Source organism: Lathamus discolor, chromosome 6 (assembly GCF_037157495.1).
Source record: "Lathamus discolor isolate bLatDis1 chromosome 6, bLatDis1.hap1, whole genome shotgun sequence".
Classification (NCBI taxonomy): domain Eukaryota; kingdom Metazoa; phylum Chordata; class Aves; order Psittaciformes; family Psittacidae; genus Lathamus; species Lathamus discolor.
The window spans coordinates 38,339,921-38,356,462 of NC_088889.1; the positions used below are offsets into that span (position 1 = coordinate 38,339,921).

The following is a 16,542-nucleotide window of genomic DNA, read 5'->3' on the forward strand; positions in this document are numbered from 1 at the left end:
GGTAAATGTGTTTCCGGCTAAAATAGGTATGTGACAGGGAAAGGGTTACCCATTGTCATTTTCCTCTTGCCATGTGTAGATCCTAGCAATAGACCCATGACTAAATCATACTTCCAACTACCAGCACATGGTGAAATAGTAAATGCCTTACTGAATAAGTCATTAGTGCTGCTTAAACTCCCTAACCACTTGTCATGTTCTCTGTTTTGTAGTAACTCTTTCATGGTCCATCTACTATTCAGAGAATGGCTTTGTGAAAGTATTGAGTTACTTGTATCTGAATTGGAAATGCTATCATGATATGACTCTGTTTTGAATACCTTACTCTATTCCTTTAAGCTCCTGGAGCAGTTGGTACCTTTGATTATATGCTTCTTTGAAAACATTTTCTTACACAGTTGGCATATTTTATATTTCATGTACATGTTCATTGAAAGCACCTCTATTCCATTGCATTGTGAATAGATGCAAAGCTTGCTAACATGCCCCTTCAGAAAGAGGAAGCTCGGGTTTCACTCAGGTACTCTACAGGCTAGTTTGTCTGGTAGGCTGAATATGCAGGTTTCCTGGGATGTCAGCCGGCTTGAGTCTTTTGTATGTGCAGTGGGAAGCAAATTCTTGAGCTGGAGGTTAGAACGGTGGAAAAAAACATAGTTACAGGGCTAGTAATTGGGTTTGCTTTATCAGTATTACATTTTTGACTCAAGGCAATCCCATGTATTTCATGGTCAGATACTCTGTATTTCAAATAAGTGGCATAGAATGTGTCTAGATTTGCTCAGTTTTCAAGGGTATTGTACCCCTAGTTGCTTTTCCTCTGCTCTTTGTACTTTCACCTTGGAATTTGTCTCTAAACTGTTGTTGTCTGCTTCAGGGATGGTGGTTCCCTCCAAAACCAAAATTGTCTGCCATTTCTCCACTCTGGTCCTGACCTGTGGGCAGCAACACACTCTGCATATAGCTCCCAGAGATGAGTATGACAATCCCACCAGCAATTCTGTGTCCTTGGTAGATGAGCACAATTACAGCCTTTCCATCCATGAGGTGAGTGCAGCCTCATCCCTTGCTACTTGGCTTCAGGTGAGCTAGAGAGACCCCTTTGTTAATTTGTTTCCTGTTTAGCTGGGTCCTCAAGAAGACGAGAGCTCTGATGTTGTGTTTGAGAAATCTGTGGTGTCCAATCGGCAGACTTGTGAAGTGTTCTTCCGACTCACCTTGCACTGTAGGGGGTGTTTCCATGCCTGCATCTCCTACCAGAACCAGCCCATAAGTAATGGCGATTTTGACATCATTGTTCTAAGTGGTGAGTCAAGAGCTACTCAGTATTCATTCTCTACATCTCTTACAAGATGCTTTTGCTGTGCTCGTGTAGCAGAGTTAAATGTGACTTCTCTGCAGGCTACCCTTGCTTAATTGATCAAGGAATGCCTATTTGTATAAAAATGTTAAGGTAAATTAATTTCTGCTGACAAGGGAGCTCCCTAAAGGGTGATACTCTCTGTCCCATCAGCAGATAAAAGCATTGTGTGTGTTTTCCCTTATCTCAGGAAGTTTACCTCAGAAATTAGGCAATATTTATTGCTTGCTAGTAGTTGACATCTGAGCCATGCCAAAAGTGAGTCAGTCATGTACTGTATGTTAAGCCATGTGGATGAAGAGCATGTAACTTACATGCTTTCTTTTTCTGCAATTTTATAATTCCTGGTTTCTTCAGGAGTGAGCCAGCATGCAGTGTGGCCGTCATGTGGCTATGCCTTCAGGCTGCTGCTCTGAGAGAGGGGTTCTGTATGCCTTTTTCCTTTTTTCTTCAGCCAGTCACTGTCTGAAGCCAGGATAGATAAAACTGCTGTCTTAAATGTATTCATCCCACTCCTGGGTAGTTTTAAATAAGAGTTTCACTTGACCACGTCTTTTCTTTGAAATTAAGTCAATGGTGGTCTGTGGATTCTTTACTTTTTGATTTTGGTCTCTGTTGAGATTTACACAGCTCTTTTACATCTATTTCCCTCAGAGAATGAAAAGAACATTGTAGAACGCAATGTGTCCACCTCAGGTGTCAGTATTTACTTTGAAGCCTACCTTTATGATGCTCCTAGTTATACCAACACTCAGTGGCAACTTCCACCAATGCACGTGAGTTCTTCCCAGCGCCGTCCTTCTACTGCAACTGAGGATGAAGATGAAGATTCTCCCGCTGACAGCCAAACGCCTGAGAAAGTGAAGAAACCTAAAAAAGTGTACTGCTATGTGTCACCTAAGGTAGAGATCACAAAGTTGCCACTCTTGAGTGCATGTTTAAAGTATACTGTAACTGAAGAGCTTCTTTGTGCCCTATATCTTAGCTCCAGATTTAGATGCCTCAGGTTTGGTTAAAAAAGGTTTGCCTAAGGCTAGACAGCAAACATTGAGCTCGTGACTGAGAATGATGTTAAAAAGCTCCTTGACGTTTTAGGGCTCCATGTGTCTTTCTAGGTCTGATCCAAAGCCTACTGGGAATTGTGTTGCCGATTGTTCAATAGATATTTCCTTTGCTCTGGTCAGGTCAGACCTGTCATTCCCTTTCTCAGTTTTTGTTATCTGTAGATTGTAACTTGGAGAGTCTCAGATTTTGTGTCTTTGTCCTGTTTCTTGACTGTTTCAGGGAAATAAAAGGGAAAAAACGTATGGTCAGGGAACAGGTGAATATATAAGCAGAGAAGCAGGATTCAGGCAAGTCAAGAGAAACTGAGGATTCTCTTATAGTGAGAATATGTTGACAGAAACTATTGCCCCATATTATTGCCTGCGAGCATTCAGAGAAACCAGAAAGTAAATTCCACTGAATCTATGAATAAATTTAAATTCACTTTTTAAATCTGTTGATCTGAAAACATTCTGAAAATGCAGCAATATCGAAGAAGAAAATTAATCCAGGAACTGCTCTCTAAAGAGAAAAAGAGGGCTGTGAAACAGTTACAGGATGGAGGGTGTTGCTAAAGATTTCTAAATCTCTGCTGCATGCAGCTCTAAGAACTAACTTTGGGAATGACTGCTGGGTCCTCATGAGCTCAGCAGCCTTTGAACATACGGCTATCGCTCTGGACTTCTATACTCTTTTCTATTGTACTACATAGTAAAGGAGATCAGCAGAAGTGGGTACTGTTGCAGGTCCCCTTTAGGTGCTGAAGTTGTTAATGTGATTCTGGTGCTTGTGTAGTTGAATCCCTGGATATCTCTAATATATACCTAGAGCATCTCTCTGCACAGTAGATAACTGATACTATGTTGTTATTTTTTCAAGGGGTTGATGTTCATATTTGCTTTGTTTCTGGGGAAATGCTGGTTTCTTTTTTTCCCAGTTATTGCAGCTAGAACAGGCTTGTGCAGGAAATGGTTTTGCGTTCTGTCTAAAGATGCTAAAATTTCATCTTGGCTTGCTCTCCAGAAGGCGACAGGACCACAGTTACTAGTTATTTGTTCTGGCAGAAGTACACCGAGAAGAAATTTCTGCAGATCTCATGGATTTAGCAATCGCTTTTTAAAAGCTGTTTGAAATGGTTGTGATAATTAGGGAGTAGTAGCAATAGTTCTGTTAGTGTGACTTTTTCTAAAACCTTTTTGTCAGTGCATTACAATCTTGTCCTGAATTCAGCCTCTCAAGTGTGCTTAAACATTACCTTCCAGTTAGACTGGTGATGTTCTGCTGAGCACTGTTGTAAAATCTGTGTCATGCAGGGATCCCACATGTGTAATAAATACCAAGTCTTACAGATAAGTTCCTTACAGTTCTGTACAGCTGTAAAGGTGTTTATGTATTGAGTCAGAAGAAGGTGTCACCAAACGTTGCAGAAACCTGTCTCTGGGGCTCAGGGAGTTCTGGCTTTATGGATTTGTCTTGCGCCTCACGTGTTCCAGTGGCAACCCTTAACAGATGCATCACTTTTAACATTTTCTTTTCTTTGTGGTTACTCAGCAATTATCAGTGAAAGAATTTTACCTGAAGATCATTCCGTGGCGCCTTTTCACCTTTAGAGTATGTCCTGGCACAAAGGTGAGCCTCTTCCCATGTAGCTGTCATTGCACCTCCATGTCGTTAGCTTGTGGTCCTTGCGAATGATAGACTGATTTTTCCTTTAGGGGAGAAGAGCTTCCACCCACAGAGCAATATTTTGTTGTGTAAAATTCAACTCTGGAATTCCCACTCAGTGCATAAATTCTGATATTTAGGAATAGGAGCCAGTTTTATCACCCCCTCCTGCCTTTGCTAGGCAAAAATCTTGATTCCTTTTGCACTTGTCTTATTTTCCTCATAACCTTGCTAAAATGCTGTGATTGTGTCCACTGAAGCCCCTGGGTCAGGGTGTGAAGTTTGAAGCAGCCTCCTAAGTGGAGTCTGAATGCTTGAAATAGTATTCCTGTTAACTGCATCTGCATGGGTGAGCAGAGAAAGTCTTGGAATGCAGGTGGTGTTGCCCTGTCTATTGAACATACTATGCCTTCTGCATGATGGGTTTACCCTTTCTTGCATCTTTTTGCTGCTAGTTTTCATACCTTGGCCCTGACCCTGTGCACAAATTACTGACACTGGTGGTGGATGATGGGATCCAACCCCCTGTGGAGCTCAGCTGCAAGGAGAGGAACATCTTGGCAGCCACTTTCATTCGCTCTCTGCATAAAAACATAGGTAAAGGGGTGGTGAGGTGGGTATGGTAGCCAGGAAGTTAGCACTTGAGCCTGCTAGTTTTCCTGGGGAGAAATGCCAGCACTGAATGACCTCTGATGAGAATTCTGATTCCTGGAGTCTCATGTTCTGTTCCTGTTGGTGCTTCCAGTGAATTTATTTAATCGTGCCAGCTGTTCCTTTTCAGTTTGGCTTTTCTGTCAGGCTCTTTGAAAGCGCACCTGTGAGTATCTGAATGTCTACCAAGACTAACTGCAGACTGCTTTTAGAGTTCTGTCTCCAAATCTTGCTGTAATAAACTCAACCTTGGGCTGTAAACCCGACCTGTGCAGTTAGTCTTAGGAGTGCCTTTTTAGATGGTGTTGACAGCTTAGGCCAGACCCAAATTGTCAATATTCTCAGGAGGCTCGGAGACCTTCCAGGACAAAGTGAACTTCTTTCAGCGGGAGCTACGTCAGGTACATATGAAAAGACCTCACTCAAAGGTCACGCTGAAGGTCAGCCGTCACTGTCTGCTGGAGTCGGTGAGTGTATCAGTCACTTCGCTTAAGCCCAATGCTTCCTCCATCCTTTTTCTACTGCTCGGTGCCTAAAGAAATTCAAGCTGGCATGTGCTAGGACAACCGCGTAGAAATGATTAGTCCTTCAGTTTCAAGGCGGATGCCAGTAGACAGCTTGAGATGGGGGAAAAGCAAAAAGAAAAATCTCCAGGTAGCTTGTCTGTGTTCAGGTTTGTTCTTGCATGGGATGCTGTGTTCCTGCTCTGCAGCCAGTAAAATCAGATCAATTTCTTAAGTAACTGGAAACTTCAGCTCTGATAATTTTTTAAGGACCTCATCAGAGAGTAAATCGAGACCTGAGAGATGTCTAGGGTAAATGCATGCACAGCCTGTAAAAGCAGGAAATCTGCAAGTGCTGTTCTGTCTCCACTTTATATTAGAACCTGACACCTAGTGCCACAGTGTCTAGCTGGACCGGATTTGGGAGCAGAACCTAAAGCTTCTGAGTCTTTAGCTGCTGTTTTTCTGGTACAGAGCCATGACAGTGAGCTGTCAAACCAGGTGTTACAGAGCTGCATGCATGAAACTCTTGCATTGACAGGCTTCTAGCAGTGGTTCAGTGTGAAGTCTTTGAGCTAACTCTTCACCAATGGTGACCTGAGCTGATGTGTGTTCAAAATCAAACTTAAGAAAGAGACATTCAGATAATACATTTCTTAACTGACATTCTAAATACTGTCTGCACAGGGCAGGCAGTTATCCTGACTTATTGTTTCCACATGTGTCTAACAACAGGAATGCTATAAAGATGGAAAAGAACATTTCTGGGGAAAGCAGGAGTGATTTCCCTTGATTTACACTTAGGAAATCTGTGTTTTTGGAGTATTTTCTGCATACACGAGCTCGCAGTGTTTGAGATTATGTTTCAGTTAATAGCTTGCTACAAAATTACTTCACTCGTAAACAGTATTTCTGTGACTGTTTTTCCCACTGTTCTGGAAATTTCTGCACTGTTATGAGCACTGATGTTACAGCCTCATAAGACAAAATAAAAGTGCCATAATAATAATAAATGTAAGATTTAGTGTCCGAGGTTGACCGGCACAAATACATTTGACCAGTGTGTTTAGCCCAGAGGTGTAGCTTCTGTGATGCTCTAACCTATTTATAGATAAGCTAAGCCAAAGCTACCTGTGTGACTGAGGACTGCTGTGTAGCTTTTGTAACTTTATTTAACTGGAATCCAGAATCAGGACACAGGAAGTTGGAGACACTTGAAATATTTTGTTACTTTTTTGCATTGTGACTTTAAGTATGAATGCAGTGAACCCTTCAAGCTATTTTCCAATGCTTTCTGAAACGTTTCTTTTTTAACTCTAACTCGTGGGCTGTGAGTGCTTTACAGAAATTGCTCCTTCCCACAGGCGTTTTAATACTTTAAATAATACTGTACTGCAGCGTTGAGAGAGATACATCTGTGCTGTGCTCAGACCTCCCACTGGTTTTAAGATGAGCTGTATTTATGTGGATAATGTGTCTCATAATAGAAAATGAGGAATTGGCTTCTGTAGCTTTCGACAAATAAGGATTAGACCTTAGGAGTTCCTAATTCTCATTTTTATACATTAGAGTACTAGACTGTTTCTTGGGTTTCTGTTGCTTAAATTGCCCATCCACATGTGCAGGATTGCATATTGGTTGTGGGCTTCTAAGCAGTAATGGCTGATGCTATTTTATCTTTTTTAGTCTTTTAAAGCAACACGAAATTTTTCTGTTTCTGACTGGAGCAAAAACTTCGAAGTGATTTTTCAGGATGAGGAAGGTGAGTTATCCTGTGAATATATTTGAAGAGGAAGTGATGGTGGAGTAGTTTTAGCCTGAAATTCTGGCTTCTTATAGTATGTCTATCCTCTGAGGCTTTGCAGCCCTTTCACTTTCTCACAGATGCTAGTGAATTGCCCTGTTGGTGCTATTCTCTCCCTACTTTACATAAGGACCTAAGGCCCAAATAAAAAATATTAGGACTAAATTTGGGAGCAAAACCTAGAGGTCTGGAGTCCCCGTGTACTGCTTTTTTGCTGTGGAGCTGTTCGCTGTGATAAGCACTCATGTTAGGTAATACTCAGCAGCATGCATGAAACTCTTGAATTGATGACCCATGGATGACCAAGCTTGTTTTATCTCATAGCTCTGGACTGGGGAGGTCCACGCAGAGAGTGGTTTGAACTCATCTGCAAAGCATTATTTGATACCACCAATCAACTCTTTACCCGCTTCAGTGATAACAACCAGGCCTTGGTGAGTCTGCAGTTCCTATGTGGAACACACAGAAATGTGTGCATTGACATGCTGATGGTTACATAATGATGCAGCTGTTAAGTGGTGTGCAACCTTACCCATTCATTAGCCTGCCTGCACAGTCACTTCCAGTGCCTTTCTCAAAGCTTTGCTTCATGATGTTAACCCACTTATGGTTTAAGTCCAGTCAGTGACTTGCTCACTCCCCCGCTGCCACTTCCTCCCCTCTGCTCCTGGAGGGATGGGGAGGAGAATCAAAAGAATGTAACTCCCACAGGCCGAGATATGAGCAGTCCAGTAACTGAGGTATAATACAAACCACTACTGCTACCACCAATAGTAATAATGATAAGGGAAATAACAAGGGAAGAGAATACAACTGCTCACCACCCGCCAACTGATACCCAGCCTGACTGAGCAGTGATCTCCCTTCCAGGTAACTGCCCCCAGTTTATATAGCGGGCATGACGTGCTGTGGTATGGAATATATCTTTGGTTAGTTTGGGTCAGGTGTCCTGTCTCTCCTTCCTCCTGGCTTCCCTTCCTCCGTGACAGAGCATGAGACTCAGAGAAGTCCTTGGTCAGGCTAAACATTACTGAGCAACAGCTAAAAACATCGGTGTTATCAGCGCTGTTCCCAGGCTGAAAGTCAAAACCACAGCACTGCACCAGCTACTAAGAAGGAGAAGAATGACTGCTACTGCTGAACCCAGGACACCACTGAAGTATCAAAGAACTGGCTGGATGAACAGCAGAGGGTGGCCAGAGGGAAGGCTGGGTTTCTGGGTGAGAGGAGGTGGCATCAGAGTGTCTAGAGGTTTTGTTGGCTCTGGATATTTCAGAATCCATTTATACTTTCATACAGCTTCTGGCCTGTGCATGTGAAACATTTATTTATTTGATTCTTCCTAAGTAGGCTCAGGCATTTCATTTTTCACGTAGTATCCCCAAAGCTTGGCTTTAAGGATACCACACTAAAGCTTCTGGCACAGCCTGTGAGAGCTGCAGTGACTTGAGCTGGTCCCATACTTGCTATTTGTGCCAGTCTTGTCTGGTACTTGGATATTTAATTTTGCTGCTTCTTCCCAGGTACATCCAAACCCAGGCCGTCCCACATATTTACGGCTCAAAGTGTATGAATTTGCAGGCCGCCTAGTAGGAAAGTGTCTTTATGAATCGTCTCTGGGAGGTGCCTACAAGCAACTGGTTCGAGCTCGCTTCACCCGGTCCTTCCTGGCTCAGATCATAGGACTTCGTATGCATTACAAGGTAAAACCTCTCAGCCTTGGTCTGGGGAGAGGTTCAACATTGTAGTAGAAGCAGATCCAGAGTCCTGGTTAACTGTGTTTTGTTGTTGGGCTTTTTTTTTGTCTCCTCCATATCTTTTCCCTTTTCTTTCACACAGTATTTTGAAACAGATGACCCAGAATTCTATAAATCCAAAGTCTGTTTCATACTGAACAATGATGTGAGTGAGATGGATCTGGTCTTTGCTGAAGAGAAGTATAGCAAAACAGGACAGCTGGAGAAGGTGAGGAAGGCAGTTCCTGGAGGTGGGACAATTTAACGCCTTCTGCCTGTAGCAGAGAAGGCAGACTCTAGCCACTAGCTCTTTGTCTGGTTGAGAGTTCAGGTTTGGGGAATGCTGCTGGTCACATTCACACCAAGTGTTCTCCTGTTTTCAGGTGGTGGAACTGGTGACAGGAGGGGCTCAAATACCAGTGACCAATGAAAACAAAATCTTGTATTTAAATCTGCTCGCTCAGTACAGGCTGGCCAACCAGGTTAGAGAGGAGGTGGATCACTTCCTGAAAGGTAACATCATGTCTGCTGCGACCTCATTCTGCCTTTATGTCCCAGGGCATAGCACTTGCTGCTCTCCTCTCCTCTTCTCTTCCAGGTCTTAATGAATTAGTTCCTGAGAACCTCCTGGCTATTTTTGATGAGAATGAGCTTGAGGTAATTATTGGCTCCCTAAGCATCAATACCCTTCCGCTCCTCTCTGACAGATGGATCAGGAATAAAGCCTTTTAGACATTTGTAATTTGCACAGTAGCTGGTGCCTTGTTTCCTGGCTCCTGACTTTGACAGCAGTCTCTTGCCTTTCAGTTGCTTATGTGTGGTACTGGAGATATCAGTGTCTGTGACTTCAAGGCACATGCTGTGGTGGTAGGAGGATCTTGGCACTTCCGTGAGAAGGTAACTGAAAGGATTTCTCCCTCCTGCTTGCTGAAGCCAGTTATTCAAACTACAACAGAGGACACCTTAAATTGGGAACAGATTTCTTGGTTGGAAATCAGGCTTCTAGAGGATGAACTGGAAAATTGAGGAGTAGGACTGCACACATTATTTCATAATGTTTAGTTCTAGAGACATCCTTCAGCCTGGCTGACTAGAGATGATGCTTAATCAGTTACCAGCAGGTAAAAATCAGCAGCAGTGGTTGTTCTAAGAAAATCCAACAAAGCTCTGATTAAGAACAGTTCAGCCAGGGAATCAGGAGGAATCAGTGGGAATTATTGCTGCTGAAGATGTTCATGGTGAGATACTTATCTCAAAAGGATTCTTGAAGATTGTGATTGCAGCCTATGTGGAGTGTTTGTGATTCAGTGCTGTGGTAAATGTTGTAGCCTAAATTTATACCTTGTAATTTTTCCCATCCTTCCCTGCCTTTCCCAAGGCAGGGGTATGAGAATGTTAGCAGCTTCATTTAAAAAAAATAATGGAAGCTGCCAGAACACCCAAGACGAACATAGGTTTGGAGTACAAGCTTTTAGCTATAAACAATGGGATGGTTCCACCTTCCTGCAAAAGTACCAGTTGTTGTGGAAAAGCAAAAGATTAAGCTAGTGTAAGAAGCAAATGAGCTACTGCATTGTAAACTTGCCTCATAGCGTATGCAGGAACTACTAAAAATAAAACCTCTGTGGGGAGAACAGAAGTCTTTCTGCTCTAAGGGAAAGGACTGGTGGGAGGTAGTAGACATCTCTTAACTGGTAAGAAATTCTAATACTTGCCTTTATGTGTCACCTGGGTAAAACAAAAGAATTTTTACTGTGAGTAACTTGCTTACAAGGGCAAGTGACTGATCATCTTGCATCTTGCTTAGATGCTTATTTGATTCACTTGGCAGACCTGGCTTTACTTTTCCTGTTTCCTAACAGGTCATGAGGTGGTTTTGGACTGTGGTCTCCAGTTTCACACAGGAAGAGCTGGCCAGGCTCTTGCAGTTCACAACTGGTTCCTCCCAGCTGCCTCCAGGAGGGTTTGCTGCACTTTGTCCATCTTTCCAGATCATTGCAGCTCCAACTCACAGTACTTTGCCAACAGCCCACACTTGGCAAGTATCCTGGGGTGGTAGGACCTTCCGCGTTGTGGTTTTGGGAATGACACCAACTCTGGTTTTGGTGGGCCAGCAGTATATAACATGTAATGTGTAAGATGCTTATGTCAACACATCTAAAAGCAGCTGATGGGGATGGTCCTCTCAGTCTGAATGGATTTTTTCTTTTGTTTTCCAGTTTTAACCAGCTGTGCCTCCCTACTTATGACTCCTATGAAGAAGTGCACAAGATGCTGCAGCTAGCTATCAGCGAGGGTTGTGAGGGCTTTGGCATGCTGTGATTTCCCCTTTTCAGGAGGCCACTTAACCTCCTGGCTCTTTGTGGCAAGACCCAGGTTCAGTCCTCTGCTTGTTCTCCTTCCCTCCACATGGGCAACGGAGGCAGAGCAAAGACTCCATGTAAAGGAATTCATCATCCAGAAGATGTCACGTGGCCTTTCCATATCCCAAATATGTCATCAAGAGCTCATCTTTTCCCTCATTCTCCCTTTGGTTCAATGTGAAACAGCAATTGACTATGGTGCATTCATCAAGGAGATACTGCACTTCATTTCCATGCACCATGTAAGCCCATCCCTCTCTGAAAAGATGAAGTTCATAAGCAGAAGTTACAGTGAGGTGCAGGATATCTGCTGAGCTGCCCTTATTGTAGCTCTCTGGGAGGAAGAGGAAAGACCAGCATGGAGCTCTGCTGGAAACCTGGCTCATGGGAAGCCTTAGTAACTTCCCATGTCTTGGCTCAACTCCCCCAGTGATGCTCCCCAATAGCTCATCTAACTCTGACTCATGAAGAGTATAAGGTTGTCCATCCTTTCAGTACCTGACACAGAAGGGTTTCTGGTTCTTCTCCTTGCTATGGATACTGCTGTCACCTGTGCCATACAGAAAAAAGTGGGCAGTATCCACTGAAGGGAGTAACCCAAAGGGGAGAACAATCTCGTTGGAGCACAAGTGCTGGCCCTGACAGTGATCCTGTACTACCTCCACCAGGGTCTAGCAGCAGAAGCATCCTTCTCCAGCAGTGGCTGGTAATGAGCCTCTGCAAATGAACTGGAAGAGGAGTTTCTCCTCCATTGAATGTTTCTGACAGTTGATGTTGCACAGGAAGCTGTCCTATGCCCTTGCCTTCTTTTCCCTTCCTCAGGAGAGAGAGTATGGGCATGAGTGTGATCCCTTAATGCTGAGCACCAATGCCTATCCCACGTTCACCTTCAGGGTATGTATGTTATGTGCTAACAGCGACAGGTTGGTAAGCAGCTACAGTGTGCACTGGGCTTGTGTTTGTTCTTGGGATGGTGGTACTAGGAAAAACATGGTACCTCCATGCCATCATCCCACAGGGTCTTGGCTTCTACCTCTATCATGCAGCAGCCTGAGACTTCTCTACTGCATTTCAGGCAGAGTTTCCAGAGGGGTGCTGGTGCCTGGAGAGCAGCTGGTTTTCTGTCCTCCTGGTTTTCCTACTTTCTTTCTTTAGCTCTCCTTTCCTTCTGTTCAGTGCTGCTGGCTTTCCAGCACATTATTAACTAGAACTGCACTCAAGTGATCACTCAAGGGACTGCACTCACCACTGACTGGCTTGTGGGGAGAGGAGTGGGCAGACCAGTATTAGAAGCAAGCTTTTCATTGGGGTGTGTTGTTGCTGGTAGTCCATTCAGCCCTTCACAGGGAAGTAAAGGAAAAGGGAATCTGGGAACCTCGATGAGTTCTTCACTGAAGTAAAATTCAAGATCTTTTAAGTTCTCATCAGTCCCTTAGACAGCTCGGGTCGGGAGTCAAAGGCATCCAAGAGTGTGAGAAACCTGCATTGCTACTACCTGCAAGTCATAAGCTTTCACTTGATTATGGAATTGTTGGATTTCTTCCAGAATGGAGTCTCAGACTGGCATCCCTGAGCTAATTTTAGAACACCGTATTAGATAAAAAAATCACATCATCCTCTTCAGTCCCTTCCTGCCTTCTTCAAGCTGATCCAGCTATACTTGTGCCCAGTATGGATATTTTAAGACAATTTTGTGTGCTTTTCCAGTATAGCTTAGTTGAATTGACTGGGAATTTGGGGTAAATGTTGTACATCTCGAAAATGTTTTTAAGGCAGCATCTTGGCCATTCTTGGGCTGTGTTATTTCCATACAGAAAAAAAAAAGCCATTTTGGTGCCAAAAAGCAGCCAGCTGAATATTGAGACTACTCAGGGGGATTTCTTTGCCTTGTGAATTCATTCCCTCACTGGCACCAAGGTGCTGGGAGCTTGCCAGCTTCAGGGTAGCCACTGTTGTGCTCTGACAGATCACTTTAGTAGTGGCTGTTCTCCCATCTTTAGTGCAGGCTCCATTCTGCAAGGTCCTGACCTTTGGGTGGAGAGTTTGGTACCATTATATTTACACTGCAGCTTGCTTTCACAGCTCCTATGTTCTTCATGCTACCACTTTACCCCTTTCCCCAGGGACTGAGAGGAAGCAGTGGTGTTCAGCTTAATTCCTGTCTGTTGGGAGGCACAGCTTGGTGCTGTTCCCATGTTGCAGTCTCACCTGGTGAGGATGTTTCCAGCCTTGTAGCTATGGGCCAGCTCTGCCAGTGACATCTTCCTCAGGAATCTTCTCCCTTCTTTTCTTAAGCTGGACTTTTTTATTCTGAGGATGAAGTAGCTGGACACGGGGCAGTCTTCGTCTGCTGGAAGGAGCTTGTAAATACTTCTCATTGCATTGCAGCCAGCATCCCATGCTTCCCAGCAGCTGTGCAGATGTCAAGAACTTTCTTAACAGAAGTGCAGCCAGAACTGTGATGGGTGCTCTTAGTCAACTAAACCCATCCCTGTTGCTTCCACAGGGCCCTAGCCGGTCCTGTATTCCTGAGATCCGTCACAATGCTCCTAAACTTGTCTCTGACTTTATACCCTTTCCCAGTAAGGTCACTTTTTATGCTGCCCTTAACACTAGTTAATGGGGATGTGCTTTGGTCACCTATACTGTATGTTACTTCTGGCAGAGGCTCGTTACTTTTCTTTTTATCCTTTATTTATTCTCACTTGGAGGCCCTTCTGTAGAAATCTTTAGGGTCCTGGTTTCATCTCAGAGAAGTTCCGTGTTCCCTGAAGCTGCTTTGAGGTGCAGAGGGCCTGGCTTTCACCCTGCACCTGCAGGCCATGTTGCATGTTTTTAGAAACCAGGAGCTGTGGATGATACAGGTCAAATCCTAGTTCCCTCTGGTGAATTTCTGGCAGAGTTCAGCCAAAAATTGGAAGCCTGTGGTTGCAGTAGCTGATTTTGTAAATAGTTTGTATAATAAATAAAATATTTTAAAAATGCTGCCTTCTCAGCTTGGCGTTCTTCTGGGGCTTTGCAGAGGGAATCAAACTGGTGAGTGCTGCCCATGGGTGAGGGGCCTCGCCAGGTCTTCAGGTGTCTTGCTGAGGTCTGAAGCATGAGGGAGAGGATGGTTCTCCACCTGCAGCCTCTTGGGATATCTGACTGAATCCTGGACTTCTGGGTTCAGAAGCTTTTGGGGACATGCCGGACTCTGGACTGGGGCTGTTCGGCTGCGGTGTGACCTCTGCTGGAGCATCTGGTAATGCTGGAAAGTATTTTAAGGACTGTTTCATGTTTGTCATCTTACTGTGTATTACCTGACTCTGAGCTGCTTTATACTGCTTGTGCTTCACCTTGCTGTCAAGAAGGTTAGATGAAGCCAGGAGAAGAGGGAGGCATTTGAATCCTTTGCACCTTTATAAGTTATACAGAACACTTTCAGTATGTTGGATGAAACAGTGTACCTGTAACTGTCCCCTAACAAAAACAGAGTTGTTAATAAGTTGTCAGCTTGTTGCCTTCAGAGGCAATGTCCAGTTTCCGTGATTCTCTGAGCTTCCACTCTTTCCAGCTCTGACAAAAAGCATTCAGTTTATCACTGGATTTCCTTGGATGGATTGATTTTTAGCTTAAGGATTAAAATCAACTTTAAAATTTGATAAAATTCTGCAACATGAGTCTGCCCATTAGCAGATGGAAAGATTTAGCCCATCTTCAGCCAGCATAGCATTGTCTGGCTGCACATCACACAAGTAGGCAGATGTTCTTGCACATTATGAAACCAGCCTTGATTTTCGGCTTTTAAGCCACAAACACTAACTAAATAAAAAAGTGAGCAGTGCATGTGAGTCTCAGGGATGGTCTCTGTAGCATTGTGTTGGATCATGGTATTATTTAGGAGCTCCTGTGTGGAAATAGAGCTGCCTTATGCTGGGTTTGGAGAAGACAGAGGTTAGATAAGGCAGTGGTGAGCGTTAAGAAAAATCCAGAAACAGGTTTTGTTGCCCCATGGAAATAGCAGAGGTTGTGGGTAAAGCTGCTGGAGTTGGGGTCAGGGCACTAAAAGGTGGGTGACTTCGCAAACATGGCATGAGCAAAATGATACAGCAAACCATGTGGACATGTCCTCACATGCCATAACCAGTATTAACCCATGGGAAGGGGGCCAAGTTGAGGCTGGAGTTTTCAGAAACTCTATCTGTTTGGGTGTGAAGGAGAGAGATCAGCATGCTGGATTGCTTTAGCATGAAGTAGGTTCTAAAGTTTCTGCTTCTCTTTGCCGGATGCATGATATCATCTGGCTGCCCACGTTGTGAGTCCTGCTCACCAGTGTCTTGTGATGTCTTGGAGAGGGAGTGGGGACAGTGGCTTGTTGCTGACTTCACAGCCTCTATTTATCATGGCATCTGGCATGGACTTGGGGCTGGGATATCATGCCTGTATGCTTCATGCTGAAATCCTACATGCCCCAGCTTGTGTCTCCAGCAACAGTGATGTCTTGGGATTCTTGATTCCACACGTGGCCACTTGATGTGAGATGTGTCAGGATGTGCTGCTTGGGAAACTGGATTTTTGTGCATTAAGCTTTTTGTTGGCCTCACTTGTAGAACTGCTGCAAAGGAATTTCTTCAGATACCTGGATGAGAAAATGGGGCAATGATACATGATTTGGGTAAGAGTTTTTGCTTTCATAGTGTTATGGCTGAGTTGAACCAAGCTGTAACTCCCAGTTCCCATACAGAATGACTATGTTTTGCTTAGCTTTGGCTGTTCTGCTACCATCGTGTGTCTGACTGACCTGGCACACGACAGCAGAAAGAGTTTGAACATGTGATTATGGGAACTATAAAAGGAAAACACTTACGGGAAACAGCAAAGTCCACCAGAACATCAGCCTGTCTTGGCATCAGCTGTATGATTTAGAAGCTGAGACTTTAGAATCTTCCTCTTAAAGTCTTCCCTTGTTTGTTTTTGGTTTTCATTTTATTTCATTGAATGCGTGAGAATCCCTCATCTCTGCTCTCCAGAGCATGAAACTTGACTGTAGGAGGGAGGTGTTACTGCATGAATGTGTTCATTTTTAGACATAATTTGTTATAACTTTTTTTGCAGTAAAACAAAACAGCTGTAGCTGAAGTTCACCCAGAATTCCTGATCAGTCTTTTCCAGCTACCCTTCTGCAGGGATGGCGTGCTGCAAAGTGTGTTGAGGCATGGGCAATTGCACACAGGGTTGGAAGCGGGGAGTGAGGCCGACAGCCAAGCCCCTCAGCCTGGGTATAAAGCTGCAGTGAATTCAGATGAAGGAAGCAGGGCTCTTGCACCATACGAGGGATGGAGAACTGGAATTGGCCTGAGGCTGCTCCAGAATGCTCTCTGAGGCACACGAAAGCCAGAGTGGGTTCAGATGGTTTTGGGGGGAGTGACTGCAGTGG

General features: G+C 44.0%; 1 protein-coding gene across 3 annotated transcripts in view; it reads left to right on the forward strand.

Moving 5' to 3' along the window:
* The window catches only part of AREL1 (apoptosis resistant E3 ubiquitin protein ligase 1), a 31,900-nt gene extending 17,792 nt beyond the window's left edge, over positions 1–14,108 (forward strand). For all 3 annotated transcript variants that reach the window (XM_065686134.1, XM_065686133.1, XM_065686135.1), the window contains 15 exons: positions 875–1,044; positions 1,123–1,303; positions 2,012–2,259; positions 3,953–4,030; positions 4,522–4,663; positions 5,063–5,184; positions 6,907–6,982; positions 7,349–7,458; positions 8,548–8,727; positions 8,864–8,989; positions 9,144–9,273; positions 9,359–9,417; positions 9,568–9,657; positions 10,623–10,798; positions 10,980–14,108. In XM_065686134.1, coding sequence (XP_065542206.1) covers positions 875–1,044; positions 1,123–1,303; positions 2,012–2,259; positions 3,953–4,030; positions 4,522–4,663; positions 5,063–5,184; positions 6,907–6,982; positions 7,349–7,458; positions 8,548–8,727; positions 8,864–8,989; positions 9,144–9,273; positions 9,359–9,417; positions 9,568–9,657; positions 10,623–10,798; positions 10,980–11,082 — 1,991 coding nt within the window. In that variant the 3' untranslated portion in view covers positions 11,083–14,108. The remainder of the gene's footprint in view (positions 1–874; positions 1,045–1,122; positions 1,304–2,011; positions 2,260–3,952; positions 4,031–4,521; positions 4,664–5,062; positions 5,185–6,906; positions 6,983–7,348; positions 7,459–8,547; positions 8,728–8,863; positions 8,990–9,143; positions 9,274–9,358; positions 9,418–9,567; positions 9,658–10,622; positions 10,799–10,979) is intronic.
* Positions 14,109–16,542: the final 2,434 nt, after the last annotated feature.